The sequence below is a fragment of the Giraffa tippelskirchi genome, chromosome 7, assembly GCF_054371585.1.
Source record: "Giraffa tippelskirchi isolate mGirTip1 chromosome 7, T2T-mGirTip1v1.2.pri, whole genome shotgun sequence".
In the NCBI taxonomy this organism is placed as follows: domain Eukaryota; kingdom Metazoa; phylum Chordata; class Mammalia; order Artiodactyla; family Giraffidae; genus Giraffa; species Giraffa tippelskirchi.
The window spans coordinates 22,895,640-22,919,147 of record NC_137281.1 but is presented as its reverse complement, the minus strand read 5'-3'; the positions used below and the strand labels follow the sequence as shown (position 1 = coordinate 22,919,147).

Here is a 23,508-nt window from a genome sequence, read left to right as displayed (position 1 = left end):
GTAGACCAGATGGGCTCTGGTATCATGTCCAGCTCTGAATGGTCATTATAAGAACTAGTCTTACTTCCATAAGAGTATTTCCAACTTGCTCATTTTCTCCAGATTTCGGTTTAAAGGTCAAAGCAGAATCTAATAAAATATCTGCCTTCACTATAAAGAAATTTTTAAAAAAGAAGACAAAGAAGCAGCACGAAATGCATTGATGCCTCTGTGACATGGCTTCTTGGTACAAATATAAGTGAAATTCAGGCTTAATCCATAGCATGTCATTTTCTATTCATTTAGAATTAAGAAAAATAATCTTTTGAATACTTAAGGATAAATGAGTAGAAATTTAATAGGTCTCAAATAAGTCTAGGCAGTTCTCCAAGTCTTTGAAATTTGATTCCTTTAAACCCATAGGTATCTACAGTGTGCAAATGTTTAAAATCCTCATCCAAGAAAACTCTAGTTTCTCTGCAGGTATGAGCAGTTCTTGGATCTTTATTGCCAGACAAATTAGGTCAGGTGCTACCTTTGCCCTATACTGAAAAACTTTAATGAACTCTCGTCATCTGGTCCATCTATCATATTACCTCAAACCAAAATTAAACCCAGAAGGTTGAACATGACCTCTGATGAAGGGAGATTATTAACAATTCACCAGTATCACTGCCAGGTTGCTAAGCTTTACACTAGGAAGAGTCACTCTTTGCCCACAGGAGGCTTTAAAGTCAAAGAACAGTTATAAACACACCGAAGTATAGATGATGGGCTCGGAGGGGAAGCCCTAAGGAAAGAGTTTGGCTTGTTTTAAAAAGAAGAGCATTTCTTTTATTCTTTTGGGTAATGAAGAGAAAACAGGGACATGGAAATAAGGGGAGGCAGAGAAAGAATATATAATGAGACCGGTCAGTTTTCAACCGGGGCATACACATCTGGCAGTAGAGGGGCAGGTCCAAATCAACAATTGCACACAAGTACTAGAAGGACCAGGACTCCAGTTTCTTAATTTTTAGAGATCAAGCCACCTTCAACAAAGCTAAGAGAAACAGGACTGGAGCAAAATAGGTTATAAGTAGGTGCTTTACTCGGAGAAGGCAATGGCACCCCACTCCAGTACTCTTGCCTGGAAAATCCCATGGACGGAGGAGCCTGGTAGGCTCCAGTCCATGGGGTCGCGAAGAGTCGGACACGACTGAGCAACTTCACTTTCACTTTTCCCTTTCATGCACTGGAGAAGGAAATGGCAACCCACTCCAGTATTCTTGCCTGGAGAATCCTAGGGACGGCGGAGCCTGGTGAGCTGCCGTCTATGAGGTCGCACAGAGTCGGACACGACTGAAGTGACTTAGCAGCAGCAGCAGCAGCAGCAGCAGGTGCTTTACTAAAATAAGCCCTTCTGCAGTAACCATACCCCAGGTGTTCACACCTTTGCTTTAGTTCTACCCACATTAAGTATTTATCCATGATCATGTCTTTCTCCAAGTAGCTCCCCACCCCACAGTTTCATCTATATAGACTGAAGACTTTGGCTCTTGAGAACCTCCCCCATACATGTTTGTGTTCATGCACACATAACTCCCAAGCCCCTTCCCTCTGAACCTCATTCACAGATGAGTTGTAAGAATAGCACCATTCTTATCTTGAAAAGAATGAAAACACTTAATTTAAAACATTTATTGTAAATGTTGGCAATTGTAGCAGAGTAAATAAAAAATTCGGAGAAGGTAATAGCACCCCACTCCAGTACTCTTGCCTGGAAAATCCCATGGACGGAGGAGCCTGGTAGGCTACAGTCCATGGGGTCGCTAAGAGTCGGACGACTGAGCGACTTCACTTTCACTTTTCCCTTTCATGCACTGGAGAAGGAAATGGCAACCCACTCCAATATTCTTGCCTGGAGAATCCCAGGAACGGCGGAGCCTGTTGGGCTGCCGTCTATAGGGTCGCACAGAGTCGGACACGACTGAAGCGACTTAGCAGTAGCAACTTGGCAAATAAAAAATTCAACTTTGTCTGGCCTAGGAAAGAAGTCTCATCCACTTCCCTCTGGCCACATACACCAAATGTTCAGGTCAAGGGTTCTGCTTGTCTTTGTCTGGGAATTCTTTTGCCTGCTGACCGTCATGGTCCATTTTCTGTCTTCTCTTTCAGATTGAACTGACACAATCAGCTGTTGTATTTCTGGTTCTGAACTGGGTTGAGCCTCCCGGACCTTATCTGTGCTGTCCCTACCCACTCTCACTAGAGAAGATTTTTTCCTTTTGGGTTCCAGCTCTTACTGAAGTAATCTCTTTAAATCTCCATCTCTCCAGGACTTCCCTGGTGGTTCAGCAGTTAAGATCCATGCTTCTAATGCAGGGCGCACCAATTCAGTCCCTGGTCAGGGAACTAAGATCCCACATGCCATATGACACAGCCAAAAAATAAAATAAAAATAAATAAAATTCCATCTCTCCAGTTACTCAGACCAAAACCATGGAATCATTCTGCCTTGGATGACCATTATCTCCCCTCATTCCATATCTAATGCAGAAGCAAATCCTGTGGAGTCTATTTTCAAATATGCATCTAAAATCCAGCCACTTCTCCTAGCTTTTACCTTGGTCCATGCTGCTGTCCCTTCTCACCTGGATTCTTGCAGCAGCCTCCTTGCTGGTCTCCCCACTTCTGTCTTTGACTCCTTACGGTTTGTTTTCAATATAACAGCCAGTGTGTCTTTTGTGACATCTACAGGAGATCACGTCACTCCTCTGCTCAGTACCCTCCAAAGGCCTTTCATATCCCTAAAAGGAAAAGTTAAAGATTTAACGATGGCCTACATGGTCCTAAAAGACCTCTCCTCCCTTTCCTTTCTTGCCTTGTCTGGTACCACTCTCCCCTTACTTTCCCTGCTCCAACCAGAATAAAGTGGCTCCTCAAACACCATTAGGTACCTCCTACCTCCAGGTCTTAGCCACTTGCTGTTACTTCTATCTGGAGTGTTCCTGTTGTACATTCCCACCAGGCTTCTTCCTTGACTGTCTTAACTCAGATGTCACCTTCTTGATGTGGTCCTCCATGAGAACACTTAATTCAAAATTACAGCTGGGTCCATCTTGGCATTCCTCATCTCCCTCCCCTGCTTTATTCTCCTTCATAGCACTTTTTTCTCTTAATAAACTACACAATTTGCTTATTTAATTTGCTACCTCTCTCTCTCTCTCTCATTCCCTCTCTCTGTCTCTCTCTCCCTCCACACATCTCCCCCATCAGTAGATGCAGACCTCACGAAGGCAGAGATTCAGTTTTCTAAACTTCTGTATCCCCATTAACTAGTAGAGTGCTTGGCACATAGGAGGTGTACCATAATATTTGCTGAACAAATTAATTAAATGAAAATATGACATTCACATGACAGCTGTTAATGTTCATAGCAGTGTTATTCCTAATAGCCAAAACCTGAAACAATCCAAATATCCGTTAACTGGTGAACAGATAAACAAAATATGGTATAGTCACACTGTTCAGCAGTAAAAATGAACAGAATACTGATTCTTGCTACAGCCTGCATGAACTTCAAAAACAGTATGCTAAGTGAAAGAAGCCAGACACAAAAGATGACATATTATACAATTCCACTTATATGAAATGTCTGAAAAGGGCAAATCCATAGAGACAGAAAGCAGATTAGTGGTTGCCTGGAGCTGGGGTAGGAATGGGAGTGACAAATGGGCATGAGGGAATTTTTGAGGTGATGGAAATATTCTAAAACTGGATTATAATAATGGTTGTACAACTCTATAAATTTGCAACAAATCATTGAATTGTATACTTACAGTAGTTGAACTTTATGACATATAGAGAAGATGCTGATAAAACTGTAAAAAAAAATTTAATTTTAGAAAAGTTTGAAAGTACTCTGTTAATGGGGCCAAGACCACAAGCTCAAATTTTTGGGAGCCAATTTTTATGTCTTCCTTTCCTTCAATACCTGGCTGTGTATGAATCTCTAATCTAGGCCCTATACGAGTAAACATGACCCCTGACCTTCAGAAATTAATGGTCTAATTAAAAGATAAGATGCACAGAGATCATTACAATGCAAGGCAGAATGTGAAAGCCACATTAAGGACATGCCCAGAAAGTCTATGGTATTGGTGCAAATACAGCTTTGCAGGGAAAACAAGAAAGAAAGCAGGATTTGGACAGCGTTTTAAACAATGAATAGGAAGACAATAAGCAGAGAAAGGAACTAAGGGATGCCTACAAGCCATCTTCTTCATCCCCCTCTCCTTCACATGTCACCATGTTACCGAAAGTGGGACCTGGCTGCTCACCACTCCAAAAGCAATACTTGAGAGGCAAGGTTGGTGAAAGGAAAGTTTGCTGTATGTGAGAGGCCAGCAACTGGGGAGGAGGGTGGGCAGGCTCATGTCCAAAGTCTGACTCCCGCCACTGACAATCAGTGGCCAAGAGCTTTTAAAGGGGAGTTTCAGGGGTATATAGGTGGAGGAAAGAGGCTGCATACAGAAACAGCACCATCAGCTCTGACAATCATCTTGAAATTGGTCATTCAGTGGTCTGATCAAGCATCATCTTGGTTGTTTTAAGTACAGTTGATCTTCAGTTCCAGGGTCGGTTTGTTCCCATTTCTTTGAGGCCAATTCTCAGAATTGTGGCAGCTTATGTCATGGCTACAGTCTGGTCATCAGGTAGTTAATTTCTTCCACCTGTTGGGGGTTTCAGTATCTACAAGACAGCTCACAGGGTATGGCTCAGAGTATTATTTATAGCCCTTTAGGAGGAACTAAAGATCCTTGACTTTGTTTAATGACTAAGCTATTATAGTTTGGTCTTGTTGGACTACTTTCCTTTGCTTCTGCATTTTCTCACTTCTCTGATTAAACTTATTCTTTGGCTAAAGTTTTTCTATAGACAAAAGACAGGTGGAGGACATGGAGGAGAAGGACCATAGAGTCCTGCTTCTGTTTCAACTGGGAATGTTGGGCAAGAAAGTACAGAAGCATCAGTGCAAAGACCTCAGTTGTACCAGAATAAACAACTCAGGGATGTGTCCTATGAGCAGAATACCTGATTCAGTGTAGGTGCTCAACATATGCTTATGGAATGAATGAATGAAAATTTAAGTGGAGTCTAGCAGCATTTCAGGTTGACTGTGGACTGGCAGGGAGAGATCTCTCTCTCTTACACACACACACACACACACTCAGCAACTGCAAGCTCATATCTGCCTTAAAGAGGAGACAGAGTCAGTACTCAGATGTGCCTGAACAATATCTCTGCCTCCTGTTTCCCAGCGTTCCAGAAAGCTATTTCCCCAAGAGTTTGTCATTTTATCTGGGCATTTTTAATAATCAGTGAACCAGTGAAGTTGCTCAGTCGTGTCCGACTCTTTGCGATCCATGACTGTAGCCTACCAGGCTACTCCTCCATGGAATTTTCCAGGCAAGAGTACTGGAGTGGGTTGCCATTTCCTTCTCCAGGGGATCTTCCTGACCTGGGGATTGAACCCAGGTCCCCCACATTGCAGGCAGAGGCTTTACTGTCTGAGCTACCAGGGAAGCCCCCAAAAACCTTAACCAGAAATCCATTTCCTTCCAGGTCAACTGTGTTTTCTTTTTACATGAAAACAAAACATAAGCATATCATCAAGTGTATCTTTATAGTGCTCTCTAGGTCCCTTTCGTGTGTGTGTTTTCTTCTGACCTACATAATAGGAATGGTAGATCTAAATAGTAGGAAGGAACTATGGTTTTTTCCTTCTTTTAAATTCTTCATACAGAGTGAAAGTACAAAGTGATGCTTCTTTGTGAACAGAGTGAAACATTTAATAAGTGCTCTGGAGATAAAAAGACAAAAGGGTGGATAGATGGATGTAAATGGTTGAACAAATGAAAAGAAAATCAGAGAATGAATGCAGGCTTGGTGACAATCTAAAGCCTTTCTCAATTGCAGAATAAGAAGCCAGCATTAGCATTTGAGGAGTCACACATGGATTTTGAGCCCAATAAGCAGTGTCATCTAAGGCAACTCCAACAACTCAAGAAAAAGCTGCTGGCCCTTCAGCAAGAACTGGAGTTTCGCACTGAGGAGTTGCAGACGTCTTACTGTTCCCTCTTGCAGTATCAGTCTGTCCTGGAGAAGCAGACTTCTGACCTGGTTATTCTCCACCATCACTGCAAGATGAAAGAAGATGAGGTATAGATAAAGTAACTATGGAAGTGTCCTATATGACCATGTATCTACAGAAATCAGGTCAAAACTACTAGAAAGCGAGCAGTGGACTTAGAGGAGAGCTTCACATCTTGAGCAGATTTTATCAATTTTCCCTGTTTAACTCTTGATTTCTTTGAAACTGAACAGAGGGAACTAAACAGAATGGCATAACTGGGTGAGAGGTCCAGTATTAATGCCTGTGGGGCATGTGGTATGTGTGTATGTGTGTGGGGTGTATGTGTGCACATGCCCGTATATGTGCGTGGTGTGCATGGAGGCTTATCGTCTCCATTCTATTACCATGGCAATTTAAATGCAAAAGACTCTAGGTCTCTAAGGGTTATGAAAGAGGTGTAAAGTCCACTAAATCAATCATTTTTTTAGAAAAATCAGATTTCAATCATATATAAATTCCTGGCACTTGCACAGTGGATAAGATAACCAGATGTTGAGTCTGAGTTAATCACTGAGAGTGCCTCGCCAGTCATTTTGCAGGCTGGAGTTTTAGATCAAGTAGACTTAACTTAAGTACATTCTGGATATTCATTTCTATTCATGTCCCAGGGTGGTATATTTTTTTTTAACCAGAGTATATCATCTTCATAGAATCCCAAGTAAATTACAAAGACAAAAGCTTTAGAACTACAATCAGCTGGGCAGTGGTAGCACTAGCAGTAGTAAAACCATAGGTTTGAAGTAATGGAACAGGCAGCCTCCTGTGGCATTTTCCTCCTCTGCCTTTAGAGATAAAATTCCAAGGACTGTCTTGAATGGTGCTATTACTTAATGACTAGCTCCAGGGAATTTATGAAGGGCCTTGAAGAAACATGGAATTTTTTTTAAAGGAAATATTATGACCAATGAGAATTTGCTGTAAATGATTGGGAGGGAAAGAAACAAAGAAAGGTCATCCTACAAAATATAATCTGGGACAAAGCCTGTGAGCATAAACCATGGTTTAATAAAGCTAATGCAAAGGTGTATTAAAACTGGCTGATTCATCCTAACTTAAACAAGAGTCTAGCCTGAATAAAGTGATTCTGAATTATTAATAGTTGGGATTCTATTTGACTTCATATATCAGAAAACCCCAAAGCAATAGTGTCTTAAATAAAATAGTTAGACACTGTTGTTTTTAAAGACACTGGACACCAAACAATGAAAGACAGTAGTCTTGAGAAATGGGAAACAAATGAGGTGAGCACTACCATTGTCCTTGGCTTATTATTTCGAGTTTCTAGTCCATGACACAAAAAAGGGAATCTGGGAGAGTCTGGTAGACTCCCTTACTTGAAAGAAATTGTCTAAGGATCCCAGAAAACTAAGTTCTTAGAGTTCCTAAGATAGAGTAACAGAGGAGATCGAGTTGCACAGAAAGAGAACTCTGGGGAGCAACAGATCTTTCTTTAGTAATCAGAAAATACAAAAAATTTATCAAGCTAGACTTGTATATCTAGTGGAAGGACCTTTCAGAAACAAAAGTAAAATGAAGACTTTTTATTTTTAAAAATAAAAATAGTTAATTTCTATGACATAAAATAAGAGAGAGGTAGTCTAGGACTGCCACCTGTGTCCTGTCTTTCGGCTCCACTATCATCAGCTGAAAGCTTCCATTTTCCAGGTCACCTAAGATGGCTGCTGGAGCACCAACCTTTACATCTATGTTCCAAATAATCAGGATGAGGGTAGGAGATGGGGTGGAGAGAGAAAGGCACACTCCTCCCTTTTAAAGGACACTTTCCAGAAGCCCCACATGATACTTTGACTTATATACCACTGGCAACAATTAGTCACATGGCTGTAGCAATTTCTTAGGAAGGCACAGAAATGCAGTGTTTTAGTGAGGCACACTTTTGTCCCAAACAAAGTCAAGGTTCTGTTACAAGGAGGAGAGGAGGAATTGTTGTGGGATCTGGCAACAACAGTCACTGATGTAGAGCCCAATATGGGAAAGTCCTGGAAAAGTCACTTTCAGCACTCTGCCAAGTTCCCCCAATACTTTGTTCACAGAAGTATCAAACTTCTAAGTTTGGGTTTCCCAATAGCAGATCCTAAAACAAGGAGATGGATACAAGTATGTGTTAGTCACTCAGTCATGTCTGACTCTATAAGTACTAGTTAATTTAGGAGGGAGGTGATCCCAAGAAGCACAATGAAAGAGTAGGGAAGTGTGTCAAACAAGGGCAGGAAGCCCATAAAGAAAATTACTATTAAGATCATTGGTGAACCTACTGGATAGCTCAGGGAACTCTACTCAGTGCTCTGAGGTGACCTAATGGGAAGGAAAGCTTAAAAAAAAAGGGGATATATGTATACATATAGCTGATTCACTTTGCTGTGCTGCAGAAAATAACACAGCATTGTAAAGCAACTATACTCCAATAAAAATTCATTAAAAAAAAAAAGATTATCACTGCTGTGGGAAACCAGGGTTCAATCCCTCTGGAAAACTCCAGTAGAAAATGTAGGACACGCTAAAAATTGATCCCAGCAAATCGCTCCAGTCATTGGTTGAGGGTTGCACCTGATATTGTTAACTCCCCATACTTGTCACTTGTCTTGTCTTGCTCCTCGGCTCGAGTGGGCTCCTGGGGCCAGTGCATCCCTCAGGCAAAAAAACTGAAGATGCTTGCAGTAGGAAGGGAGTTAACATACGGAGGAATGGTGAGTGTCAAGGGGGTATAGGCAGGCCTCCTGACAGCTTCTGTTATAAACATATGAATATAAAATATTCATTTTCTCTTTTTCTTCCCTAATAAGCACCTCAAAGTAAATGATCCTTTCCTAAGACAACTCTTAAATGGCAGGCAGCAAATATATCAGCTTAAATCAATAGAATGTGTTCTATCTGAATTCTGAACTATTTGAACCCAAATAAAGCCTTCCTTGATGACTCTCCTGCTCTTAACTCCTTCAATACATGTAACGCAAGTCATATAATTTAGCACACTCAAGAGTTGTTTGCAAATTTTAAATTGTATCTCCCCCAATAAGAGTTTGTAAATGCTGTGAGGGAGGAGCCTGTGCTGTGTAAGTATAAATACCCCTAAGCACCGAAGACATTGTTCTTGAGCATTCAATAAATATCTGTTCAATTGGTTGACTAATTAATTGGTTAGGAAGAGAAAGAACCTAAATAAGGAGGATGCAAATTCCCCAGGAGCTTCAGGTCCTATTCCCCCACTGTCTGTAGGGAACTTTGCTGAAGCAGACCTGTGTGCACCAGGGACTCCACATTTTCTAAATTAGACCTCTAGAGAATACCTAGTAAAGAAATAATACTGCCATTTCAAGCCCTTTAAAAATGGAGCTATACATTCATTCCTGTTAATAAACTAACATATCTTTATTGAATTAACTACATACCAGGAAGAATGGGAAACAGAAATGGTCCCTGCCTTTAAGAAGCTTACCATCCAAACACGACAATCTTTTTAAAAAGTTTTTCTAATCATTACCATTCTGATTTTACGTACTGTAGCTTTTAGATCTGCACTGGCCCTATTCTTTGCATCTGGGTTTCTAGTTAAGATATAAGGCTCCTCTGCATGCTGTCTTATAGCCATATCCTTTTGTCATTAGATGCTTCCATGGGTTCAGTGTGGTTTCTTTCCTATACCAACAGGTGATTCTCTATGAGGAGGAACTGGGAAATCATAATGAGAACATGGGGGATAAGCTCCATTTGGCCCAGGAGCAACTCGCCTTGGCCGGGGACAAAATCGTCTCCCTCGAAAGGAGCTTAAACCTCTACAGGGATAAATACCAGACTTCCCTGAGCAACATCGAGTTACTGGAGTGCCAAGTGAAGATGTTGGAGGGGGAGCTCAGTGGGATCGTTGGTCAGGTAGGACTTCAACCAGACCACTCGGACCAGGAGCTCTTAGTGGTCCCTGTAATGGTCCCACCCTCTCCATCAGAAACCCGAACTTTCAACTAGCTGTCATTCCTTCCCTTGATTTTTGTGGCCCTCAGCTTTGAACTTCAAGCCTTCACATCTTTTGTAAGATTGCTCCTTAGGAATGTTAAGACTCCTTAATTAACATAAGGAGAAGAAAAGAAAGTGGGTTCAACTCTTTGGGACTGCATGGACTGTAGCCCGCCAGGCTCCTCTGTCCATGGAATTCTCCAGGCAAGAACACTGGAGTGGGTAGCCTTTCCCTTCTCCAGGGGACCTTCTCCACCTAGGGGTCGAACCCAGGTCTCCCACATTGCAGACAGATTATTTACCATATGAGTCACAAGGAAAGATAATATAAGGAACCACCACTTCAAATAAGGCAGAAAGTAAATTACCAAATGAGCTTCCGAATCTTCCATGTTGCCATGGGGGCTCTTCTAGGTCACAAGACTCATGCAAATCATAGCTTCAGAATCAAATAGCAGGAGAAAGTCACGAAACATAGCAAAGAAGAGCCAAAATGCCTGAACTTGTTTCTTTTTTCTTTTAATTGCTTTTTAAAATTATACAACTAATACAACAATATAGGCTTTCTAGACAGAATTATGGAGATTAAATGTAAAAGTCCACCTTTGCCTTCTCCATCCCACTCTCCTCCCCTTAGGCAGTAACTCAAAATGTGCTGGCAATCTTCCCCAGCCTATTGCTATACACTTACATATATAAAATGTTAAGGTTTTCTTTTTACATAAATGAGTCACTTTAAAAATGTGGTTCTGCACTTTGCTTTTTAAGTGTATATCTTGATGATTTTTTCTTTTCTTTCTTAATTGATGATTTCTTTTAGTTACTACCTTGTATTCTGTGGTATGACTGTACCCCGTGCCATCTACTGACCTGTTTGTCCACCATATACAGGGGTTAATTCCTGAAGTGGGATTTTGCTGGGTCAAGAAAATGCTTATTTTTAATGTTTAAAGATAATTCTACATTGAATACCAAAAAAGGTTCTACCAGATTACACTTTGACCAACAATAATTTCCCTACACTCACAGGGCATGTTTTCAGTCTCTTTAAGTTGTGCTAAACTGATGGATGGGGGAAAATAAAACAGATTTTCTCATTACAATTTTTATTTCCTTTAGTTCTAATAATTATGGGTTGAGCTCCCCAGGAAGCAGACTCTGAGACAGACTGGCATGTCAGACATTTTTAGAGAAAGGTCTTGGCATCAGCTCTTGTGAAGGGAAAAGAAGCAGGGTTGGGCAGAAGGAGACATTGACCTGTCCCAGCAAATGTCTTAGTCAACCTCATGGCAAGCTTTGAGACTGGAAAGACCTCTACAGCAATTATAAACTGGGGAGAGGAGAGCTGGCCTTTCTATCTCCATGGTGATCAGTGATTGGATGTGAGCTGTCTTCCTAGGGAAAGATATGACCTTGGGCAAATGTTTTCTTCAGCCCAGGCAATTCCCAAGAAAGGCTGACAGCTGAAGTGTCTTAGAGCAGCACCCCCACAGCTAGAGGAATAAGTCTTTCACTGCCAGAGGGGATCGGGGGGGCGCGTCACAGTGCCCACCTCATGAACAAAGTACTGAGCCCTATTCATGAGTGTATCTGTCCTGTGGGTTTCTGTTTTACAAATTGCTTTTAAATCCTTAACCTTTTTTTATTGGATTGTTAGCCTTTTTTGTGTTGAGTTATAGGAGGTTCTTTGGAGAAGGAAATGACAACCCACTCCAGTATTCTTGCCTGGGAAATCTCATGGACAGAGGAGTCTGGCAGGCTACAGTCCATGGAGTCCAAAGAGTCAGACATGACTGAGCAACTAAACAGCAACAGCATAGACAGTTCTACACCTTCTATGATATAGATTTAGAAGGTTCTTCTATATCTATATTATAGGTAATAATGCTTCATTATATGTTACAAATATTTTCTCCCAGTTTATAATTTTTATTTTTTCTTGTTAATGGTATTTTTCAACATACAAAAGTTTTTAATTTTATGAAACTAAATCTCTTAGCCCTTCTCTAAATAGATCCTGGGTTTTACGTCTTATTTAGGAAGGCCTTCACTACCCCCCAGATTACAAAAGTTTATCTTATACTGTCTTTTAGCAGTTTTATAATTTTGTAGTTTTATGTTTTTATCTTTAGTACACCTGGAAAATATATGTATTATATATATATGTATGTGTATATAAATATATTTCATTTATAAACAATGAGCTGCTGCTGCTGTTTTGTTGTCCAGTCATGTCCAACTCTTTGAGACCCCATGAAATGTAGCCAGCCAGGCTCCTCTGTCCATGGGATTTCCCAGGCAAGAATACTGGATAGGTTGCCATTTCCTTCTCCAGGAGATCTTCCCCACCCAGGGATCAAACCTGAATCTCCTGTGTCTCCTGTAATGCAGGCAGATTCTTTACCACTGACCCTCCTAAGACAGTAAAAGTGTAAGTTGCTCAGCCGTGTCCAACTTTGCAACCCCGTGGACTATACAGTCCATGGAATTCTCCAGGCCAGAATACTGGAGTGGGTAGCCTTTCCCTTCTCCAGGGGATCTTCCCAATCCAAGTATTAAACCCAAGTCTCCCGCATCGCAGGCAGATTCTTTACCCGCTGAGCTACAAGGGAAGCCCAAGAATACTGGAGTGGGTAGCCTATCCCTTCTCCAGCAGATCTTCCCGACCCAGGGCCAAGAAGCCCCATATAAATAATGAGAGAAGGCTGTAATTTTATGTTTATCAAAATGGATCTCCAGTTGTCCCAACTCCACTAATGAAACATCCCTGCCTTTTCCCATTGACTTGAAGTGCCAGCTCAAAATACATACGAATCTCTTTCTGGATTCTCTATTCTTTTGATCTACTTGCCAGTTCCTGCACCAAGATCAGAGTTGTTTTTAATAGTAACTTTAACTGATAGTATGTTTTCACACCTCCTTTTAGGGCAGGTCCAACTTCACTATCCTTTATGTTCAAATATTTCTTGGTCATTTTTGTATCTCTTGTCTTGGTGAAATTCATATTGTCTTACTTTCAAACTTTATATTCATTTGGGGGAAATTATCATACCCTATGGAACACAACAGGCTTCCCCGATGGCTCAGCAGTAAAGAATCCGCCTGCAATGCAAGAGACACCGGTTTGATCCCTGGGTTGGAAAGATCCCCGGGAGGAGGGCATGGAAACCCACTCCTGTATTCTTGCCTGGAGAATCTCATGGACAGAGGAGCCTTATGGACTACAGTCCCTGAGGTCGCAAAGAGTCAGACACAACTGAAGTGACCTAACATGCACACACACGGAACATGGTATGTTTCTACTTTTATTCAAGGCTTCTTGTGTGTCCTTTAGTAAGATTTTACACTTTTCCTTATAGATCTCACATATTTCTTGCTTAAGTTTATTCTTAGATGTATTACAGTTGTTATTGTGTTATGAATGAGCTCTTTTGTACATTTAATTTTATTAATTATTATTGATGTAAAGAAAAACTCTTATCCTGCTATTTTTGAGCTCTGTGCCCAGATTTTTAGTTGACTATCTCAGTGTTTCCTAAATTGCTTTCCTTGTTGGCATTCATGCAACTTATTTTCCATCTTACCACATTGACTAAGACCTCCAGAACAGTGTAAAATTGTAGCATCCTTGCCTTGCTCCTCATATTTTTAAATGTTTCTAATATTCCACTTTTAAGTATAATATCTGTTCTTGGATTCTTGTTAATATCCTTTTTGAAGTTAGAGATGTAACTGTCTCTACATAGCTTATCAAGAATTTTTACCAGGAATAGATATTGGATTTTATTGGATGTTTTTGTTAGCACCTATCAAAGTAATCATAGAGTTTTTTTCCTGTAATGAAGTGTAATAAATTAATAGATTTTCATTTATAGAACAATCTTTACATTCCTGGAACCAATCCTCCTTGATATATATTATTATTTTAATTAAATAATTTAATTTAATTTTAATTAAAATAATATATATCATAATAAACTGCTAAACTAAATTATAATAAGCTGCTATTGTAAGTATATTAGCATTTAGTTTTTATCTATTTTCAGAAGTGAGATTATTTTGATGACTTAAATTTATGTGTTCTCATCTCTTATTGGTGTCTGGATTATGCTACCCTAATGTAAATGAATTTGAAAACTTTTCATCTTTTCTTTAATTTCTTGAGCTAGTTATATGACAGACAAAGTGTACATTTCTTTAAGATTACAAATAAGGCCAACTTTTACTCACTAAGCAGTATACTCCACCTCTTCTGCGTTCTTAGACTTTTCCTTTTGCTGTAATAATTCCTTGTTAATTTTTTCAGAAACAACAATGAATGGTAAAAATTCTCGAAATTTCCATGTCTGAACAAGGTTTATTTTGCCATCATTCATGAATGCTATTTTGACTGGGTATACAGATTTGCAACTAAGTCTTAGAAAACTATAGCCATGCAGTGTTAAAGAGGAATTGTTAGTTTTCAACCTGTTTCTCATTTTGTGCGAGTCACCTGTTTTATCTCTTTGAACTCTAGAGGTTTTTAGGCTCAGGATTTTTTTAAAATTTATTTCTCATTAAGTCTCTCAACGCTTAGCTGATCCTTTGAATCTGAAGATCTACATTTTTTTCAATTCTAGGAATTTTTCTTCTATTACTTTAAAATTAATTTATATTTTTCATACTGTAAGTATTCAGATATTGGAATCTGTAGATATCATCTTTCTGTTTCTTAACTTTTTTATTGTTCCCCATTCCTTTTTCCACATAGACACTGAATTATTTATATACTCATGGGCAACTTTCATGCTCAGTGAACATGAACTATTTCTAACTTTGCCTGAAAAAGCCCAGTTAGGGAGATAGTTTAATGGAGAAAGGATCTACCATCCAAACTAGGACTTTTTCCTCTTTTTTGCTTCTCTGCATCAGTTCACCCCATTATTAGTGCAGACCAGTGAACAGGTAGTAACCTTCATGCATGATTTCAGATAATCTAGAGAAAGACATTTAAAAATAAAAACTACAGTTCTAGGAAAACAGTCATATTCATGTTGATGAGAGTGTCAATTGGTAAAATTTCCTTGAAGGATAATCATGCAACAGCTATCCAAGTTTTAAATAGACCCTGTTTAGATAGAGTCCTATAATACACCTACAAATTTAATCTATACATAAACTAGAATAGCTACTCAAAGATTTATGTGCAAAAATATTCATTTCAGCTTCATTTTAGAAAAAAACTTGGAAACAACATATCTTCCCATCAATAGGAAACTAGATAAACATATTTAAAAGCAATTTAAAAGAGCCAAGATAGAGGCACGTGTACCAACATGGATAAATTTCTAAGACATCCTGTTGGGAAAAAATTTATGTTTCAAAAAGTGAAAATAATATCTGTATTCTACAATATTCATTTGTATGTATGTAAACGTATAGATAAAGTTCTAGAAAGATATGCACAAGTTATCATCTCTGCAGAATGCAGTAAGGATGGGATTAGAGGTGGTGGTCAAAGAGAAATTTAGACTTGCCTGTAATATTACAGTGTTTTTCATTTTAGGGGTTTAGGGTGGAGCAGTTTGGTGTTTGTTTTGTTTTTGTTTTTGTTTGGCTGTCAGGTCTTAGCTGCAGCATGCAGCCTCCTTTGCATCACATGGATTTCTCTCTAGTTGTGGCATGCAGGCTTACTTGCCCCTTGGCATGTGGGATCTTAGTTCTCCAACCAGAGGTTGACCCTTGAGTCCCCTGCATTGAAAACTAGATTCTTACTGGACCACCAGGAAAGTCCCTACAGTGTTCTGTAAAGATTTTATATATGTTTGTATGTGTGTATTACTTGTGCAGTTTGAAATTAATTTTAAAAGAAGAATAAGATAGATCTACAAATAGATCTATTTAAAATTTGGAAAATATCCTAAATAAATGTTTAGAATAGTATGCAGAAGACTTTCACTTGGGTAGGGAAAGAGTAGGGGGTTACATACATATATATAAATGATATATAAATATGCATAAACTATCCCCAGAAGGATATACAAAAAACTAGTAACATAGACCATTACGGAAAAGGGGACCTGGGTCATGGAGGGTCAAGATTTACTTTTCAGTGTATTCTCTTGTGAACCATTTGAACTTTTTATTGTATGAGCACTTTTAAATTTTTTCTTTTGTCCTGGAAGATCTGATTCACATATATGAATCAGATATGTGAACATGAACTTTTAGAATATAGGTCTAGAGATTGTTCATGCTCATGGCATTCTGAAATTGACTCCAAAATTGGCTCAAAATCAACCTATCACTTTTAAATATCCCAGGATCCTGAGAACAAGGGTGATCATTCAAAGGTGCGTATATATACTTCTTCCTGCATGATTCAAGAGCATCAAGAGACCCTGAAACGACTATCTGAAGTCTGGCAAAAGGTCTCTGAACAGGATGATCTAATACAAGAACTTCGAAATAAGCTAGCCTGCAGTAACGCTTTGGTAAGTGTCTCCTTCTAGAACATTTTCCCAAGAGACTCAAAATAAAGTCTTGAGGAAAGGGAGGAGGGGGAAAGAATCACCTAAAGTAATCTCTTTGCCATCACTCCTCACATGTCTTACGTATACATGCCCTTGCCTCTTGTTCATATTCTCCTCAGTGTGTATCCCAAACTCACACTAAGTCTGAGATTCTAAAGAGACTTAAAATCTCACTCAACAACCAAGGAGTCCATCAGTAAGGAAACAGTTAAAGAGATTAAGAGAAATTATTAAAGAGATATCCATATTATGAAATAATAATATGCCAAGGGAAAGGATTAAGTAGATCTGTAAGGGCTGCATGGAAGGATATTTGTGGTATATTATTGAGAAGAAGTTTCAGAATCCTGTGTAGAGTCCAATCCAGCTTTTATTTTTTAAAGTCTTTGATCATAATATAGAAGTATATATCAGCGATCCTGAACCTTTTTGGCACCAGGGACCGGTTCCTGGAAGACAATTTTTTCACAGATGGGGAAGGGGGTAGAGATGCTTTCAGGATGATATGAGTGCATTACATTTATTGTGCACTTTATTTCTATTACTATCACATCAGCTCTACCTCAGATCATCAGGCATTAGATCCTAGAAGTTGGGGACCTCTACTGTAAATTACCAATAGTGTTCCTCCTCCTTAGTAGAAATGAGAAAGAAGAGAATAAGTGGATAGGAGAGTCTCACTTCTTTTTTTTTTTAAGTTGTTTTTTTTTTTTTTTTAAGTATTTATTTATTTGGCTGTGCTGGGTCTTATTTGTGGCACACTGGATTTTTAGTTGCATCATGCAAACTCTTAGTTATAGCACGTGGGATCTAGTTCCCTGACAATGATCAAACCTGGGCCCCCTGCATGGGGAGCTCAGAGTTTTAGCCACTGGACCACCAGGAAAGTCCCTCACTTCTTATTTTCAATGCTTGGGTTCTATTTGAATTATTTTCAACAAACAAGAACTAAAGTTTCATTTTTTTTTAATTTTAAAAAACATACATATTCACTCAATCCATAAGAAACTTCCTTCTTTACTTCTTGAACTTTGAATCCTATCTTCTGAGAGATTCAGTACATGTTTCCATCACTGCCTCCAAAGAACCTTCTTCTGCCTCATAAACTGGACCACATAGAGAGGATCAAGAGGGGGTCCAAAGTGTGGCCATTGATGGACTCGAGAAAAACCACTGTCTGTGCCTTAATGAGCCTTGATATAAGACTGAAAACATAATTCTTTCTCCCTAGTTTATATAATATGAATTACACAATGCTGTAATAAACTTGGGCTGACAAAGGAACACCTTGCAAAAATAGCACTAGTAACAAGCCAGCTGCATTGATGATCCAGCGTAACTGATTTGTGCTGCATTGCAGGTTCTGGAGCGTGAAGAGGCTTTGATAAAATTACAAGCAGACTTTGCTTCCTATACAGCCACCCACCGACACCCCCCTAGCTCCTCAGAAGATTGTGAAGACATCAAAAAGGTGGGAGAAATTTGCCTATTTGTGCCTGATAGGATGGGCTGAGTTGAGTTTGATTCTGGGTTCTCCTTCTTGTTAAAATTTTTATACTACATTTTATATTTTATTCTATATTTGCCTCACTTTGTTCAGCCCTGCCATAAGGATACTGTATATAATATACCCAAGGAATGTGTCTGGCATGATTAGATTTTGAAATTGAATTTTGGTGTTGCACCTATCTCTTCATTCATGTCCAACGGTATAGCTTAACAAGACAGAGACTCCTGTTGGCTTGCTAGATTCAAAAGAATCTTCCAGCCTTCTGGTTTCTGGCTGGAATTGAAAAGCAACAAATTTAGGGAAGATTATTAATTCAAATTCACTCCCTTTTTAAAAACTCTTATGTTTTCAAAATTCAAAGCCATCTCAAAAGTTGATTCAAATAATGAAAAAGCATTTAAGCCATGTAAACAAATCCTGAGACTTGACCAACCAATACAATAGTGAAAACAAGGTGAGGGTCCTTTCTAGGAGATCTGAAGTCAGTCATGTCTGAATTTGAGAAGTAAAATAAAGCCAGCCACATGAGGCCAGCCGATGCTGAATAGTGTAGTGGTAAAGGGAAGTGGTAGAGAGAATCAACACGCATTAGCTCTCCAAGGGATCCCCTGGTTGGGGAGCAGAGATGCATCTTTTCCCAGGACTTTCTATTTCCACAGAGTCTGGATGAACTTTGGAATTTCTCCTTGTACATCTGTCAACATATATTTTAAAGGTCAGTCCCACGTTATTCACATCCTGACATATAGCAAGATCTCATACATGTTTGAGAAATATCTTTATTCCTCCCTCACTTTTTAATGTTTCATAATGGGAAAAAAATGACATTAAATTGACCACCTTAACCATTTTTAAATGTGCAGTTATTTGTGTTATGGATATTCACATTATTGTGCAATAAATCTCTAGAACTTTCTCATTTTGCAAAACTGAAACTCTCTATCTACTAAACACTACTAAATTCTTTAACACTCCATTTTTCTTAAAGGTACAGATTTCTTCAAGAAACAGAATCCAGTTTCCCGTACCATTTTATATATCCTACCCAAAGCCATTATGTAAATATTCTGTTAGGACTGGAACTACTCACATCTCACTTAGGGCCAGCCACCTCTATTCCCTCAACTGGCCCTACAGGGCCAACACCTAGGTCATACAGTGACTGCCCTGCATTTCTCCAGCTGCTCCCCTCAGTCCTCATGGTGCAGCCCACCATCACTGTCAACTCTGAAATCACATAAACTATCTCCCCAGCATCGCATGATGCCCAGACAACAAATCGTTCCTCCTTGGTCACCATCTCACTGAGGCTAACCTATCCAACCTATTTAAAGTTGTAGCACGCCTCACCTCCACCCCATACATCTCCATTCCCCTTTTGCTGACCTGTTTCTTCCATAGCACTTATCAGCTTTTCATGTTTTCTGTAAGTCACTGCTTTATGCTCTTTGTCTGTCTCACCCCACCAGAAGGTCAGCTCCCTGGGGTAAGAATCAGTGTCTGTGGCAGCACACACTAGTGCTTCATGAATCACTCTGAGTCTGGCAAGAAGGAAGGGGGTGGCTTTTATGCACATTCCATTCTGTGTGAGCAGGTGACTTCGGCCATATCCTTTTTTATTTTTTACTCTTTATTTTTTAATCGAGACATAATTAACATACAAGAAAAGTGTTAGTTATCCAGTTGTGTCCTACTCTTTGTGACCCCACGGACTGTAGCCCACCAGGCTCCTCTGTCCATGGAACTCTCCCTCCAGGCAAGAACACTGCAGTGGGTTGCCATTTCCTTCTCCAAACATACCAGAAAACTCACCATTTAAAGTGTACAATCAGTGGTTTTTAGGATATTCACAAAGTTGGGCAACATCACCACTAATTTCAGAACATTTTCATCACTCCAAAAGGAGACCCATATCCATGAGCGATCACGGATCGCTCTCCATCCTCCCCATCCTCCCTCCCCCAACCCTCCCCCCCCACCCCCAGCAACTACTCTTCTGCTTTGTGTCCCTCCGGATTCGCCTGTCTGGACCCTCGGCATTCTAGGGAGCATTCTCCCCGCAGGTCCTCACCCCGCCCCGCTCTTCTTCCGTCTGCCCAGATACTGAAGCACTTGCAGGAGCAGAAAGACAGCCAGTGCCTGCACGTGGAGGAGTACCAGAACCTCGTGAAGGATCTGCGCATGGAGCTAGAGTCCGTATCAGAACAGAAGAAAAACATCATGAAGGGTAAACCGTGGGCCAGCGGCAGAGGGGGGTGAGGGGAGCCCCGGAAGGCGGAGCGCCCCTCTGAGCAAGAAGCGCTCTGTCTCCTCCCGCTGTAGACATGATGAAGCTAGAGCTGGACCTGCACGGGCTGCGGGAGGAGACATCTGCCCACGTGGAGAGGAAAGATAAGGAGGTCATCATCATGCAGCGGCGGCTGCAGGAGCTGCAAGCGCAGTTCACCGAGACCCAGAAGCTTGGTTTGAAGAAAGACAAGGTAAAGCGAGGAGCTCCCTGATTGGAACCGCCAGATGGCAGGTGCGAGGCCAGGCCTGGCGGGAGCCGGCTCTGCGGCTCTATGATCCTTGGCGTTGCTTGGAGAGAACCCACGCATCCGCAGTGAGATTGCAGCGCTTAAGAGTCGGACACGACTGAGCGACTTCACTTTCATTTTTCCCTTTCATGCACTGGAGAAGGAAATGGCAACCCACTCCAATATTCTTGCCTGGAGAATCCTAGGAACGGCGGAGCCTGGTGAGCTGCCGTCTATGGGGTCGCACAGAGTCGGACACGACTGAAGGGACTTAATAGCAGCAGACAAGGGGAAGGAAGTGGGTGGGGCACGGGAATGGAGAGGGTGGTGTGGAATTCTGAGCTCTTCCTTGAAATTTCTGGTGGCACACTCCGGTATTCTTGCCTGGAGAATCCCATGGACTGAGGAGCCTAGCAGGCTACAGTCCAGAGGGTCGCAAAGAGTCGACATGACTGAGTGCCTAAGTACACATGCACTCTGAGCAACGCATATATATGGAATCTAGAAAGATAGTACTGATGAATCTATTTGCAGGGTAGCAGTGGAGACGCAAAGGAAAGATATACCCATTTGAAAGCAGAGTTCTAAAGAATAGCAAGGAGAGAAAAGAAAGCCTTCCTTGGTGGTCAATGCAAAGAAATAGAGGAAAACAATAGAATGGGAAAGACTAGAGATCTCTTCAAGAATACTAGAGATACCAAGGGAACATTTCATGCAAAGATGGGCACAATAAAGGACAGAAATGGTATGGCCCTAACAAAAGCAGAAGATATTAAGAAGAGGTGGCAAGAATACACAGAGGAACTGTACAAAGAAGATCTTCATGACTCAGATAACCACAATGGTGTGGTCACTCACCTAGAGCCAGACATCCTGGAATGTGGAGTCAAGTGGGCCTTAGGAGGCATCACTATGAACAAAGCTAGTGGAGGTGATGGAACTCCAGCTGAGGTTATTTCAAATCTTAAAAGATGATGCTGTGAAAGTGCTGCACTCGATATGCCAGCAAATCTGGAAAACTCAGCAGTGGCCACAGGACTGGAAAAGGTCAGTTTTCATTCCAATCCCCAAAAAAGGCAATGCCAAAGAATGTTCATACTACCACACAATTGCACTCATCTCACATGCTAGCAAAGTAATGCTCAAAATTCTCCAAGCCAGGCTTCAACAGTATGTGAGCCGTGAAATTCCAGATGTTTAAGCTGGATTTAGAAAAGGCAGAGGAACCAGAGATTAAATTGCCAACATCCACTGAATCATTGAAAAAGCAAGAGAGTTATAGAAAAACATCTACTTTTGCTTTCTTGACTACGCCAAAGTCTTTGACTGTGTGGGTCACAACAAACTGTGGAAAATTCTTCAAGAGGGGGGAATACCAGACCACCTGACCTACCTCCTGAGAAATCTGTATGCAGGTCAAGAAGCAACAGTTAGAACTGGACATGGAACAACAGACTGGTTCCAAATAGGAAAAGGAGTACGTCAAGGCTGTATATTGTCACCCTGCTTAATTAACTTATATGCAGAATACATCATGCAAAATGCCAGGCTAGGTGAAGCACAAGCTGGAATCAAGATTGCCGGGATAAGTATCAATAACCTAAGATACGCAGATGACACCACCCTTATGGCAGAAAGCTAAGAAGAACTTAAAGAGTCTCTTGATGAAAAGTGAAAGAGGAGAGTGAAAAAGTTGCTTAAAACTCAACATTCAGAAAACTAAGATCATGGCATCTAGTCCCATCACTTCATGGCAAATAGATGGGGAAACAATGGAAATAGTGAGAAACTTTATTTTGGGGGGCTCCAAAGTCACTGCAGATAGTGAGTGCAGCCATGAACTTAAAAGACACTTGCTCCTTGGAAGAAAAGCTATAACCAACCTTGACAGCATATTAAAAAGCAGAGCCATTACTTTGCCAACAAAGGTCTGTCTAGTCAAAGCTATGGTTTTTCCAGTAGTCATGTATGGATGTGAGAGTTGGATATAATGAAAGCTGAGTGCCGAAGAACTGATGCTTTTGAACTATGGTGTTGGAGAAGACTCTTGAGAGTCCCTTGGACTGCAAGGAGATCCAACCAGTCCATCCTAAAGGAAATTAGTCCTGAATATTCATTGGAAGGACTGATGCCGAAGCTGAAACTTCAATACTTTGGCCACCTGATGCGAAGAACTGACTCCTTGGAAAAGACCCTGATGCTGGGAAAGATTGAAGGCAGGAGAAGGGGATGACAGAGGATGAGATGCTTGGATGGCATCACCAACTCGATGGACATGAGTTTGAGCAAGCTCCGGGAGCTGATGATGGACCGGGAAGCCTGGCATGCTGCAATCCATCGGGTTGAAAAGAGTCGGACACAACTGAGCGACTGAACTGAACTGAGTGGAGACACAGACATAGAGAACAGACTCTTGGACACAGTGGGGGAAGAAGAAGGTGGGACGAACTGGGAGAGTAGCATGGAAACATATATACTACCATATGTAAAACAGATGGCCAATGGGAATTTGCTGTAGTGACGCAGAGAGCTCAAACCGGCACTCTGTGACAACCTAGTCGGGTGGGATGGCGTGGGAGGTTGGAAGGAGGTTCAAGAAGGAGAGGACATATGTATATCGGTGGCCGAATCACATTGGTGTATGGCAGGAACCAACACAATATCAAAAAGCAATTATCCTCCAATTAAAAATAAATTAATTTTTTTAAATGGAGATATTTGGAGAGATGACAACAGGAGGTGAGGAGTCTGGATAAGCAGCTTTGAGTCACTCATATGTTCATTCAACAGATATTTTTGAATTTCTGTGATACACCAAGCACTCTTCTAGGCATGAAGAAT

The 23,508-nt window shown here is 40.6% G+C and overlaps 1 protein-coding gene across 7 annotated transcripts in view; it reads left to right on the top strand.

Annotated features, from left to right (window-relative positions):
- PMFBP1 (polyamine modulated factor 1 binding protein 1) overlaps positions 1-23,508 on the top strand; it is a 443,606-nt gene that overhangs the window by 405,499 nt on the left and 14,599 nt on the right. For all 7 annotated transcript variants that reach the window (XM_081512567.1, XM_081512571.1, XM_081512570.1 and 4 more), the window contains 6 exons: positions 5,941-6,183; positions 9,827-10,048; positions 16,432-16,602; positions 18,002-18,112; positions 20,252-20,378; positions 20,474-20,631. In XM_081512567.1, coding sequence (XP_081368693.1) covers positions 5,941-6,183; positions 9,827-10,048; positions 16,432-16,602; positions 18,002-18,112; positions 20,252-20,378; positions 20,474-20,631 — 1,032 coding nt within the window. The remainder of the gene's footprint in view (positions 1-5,940; positions 6,184-9,826; positions 10,049-16,431; positions 16,603-18,001; positions 18,113-20,251; positions 20,379-20,473; positions 20,632-23,508) is intronic.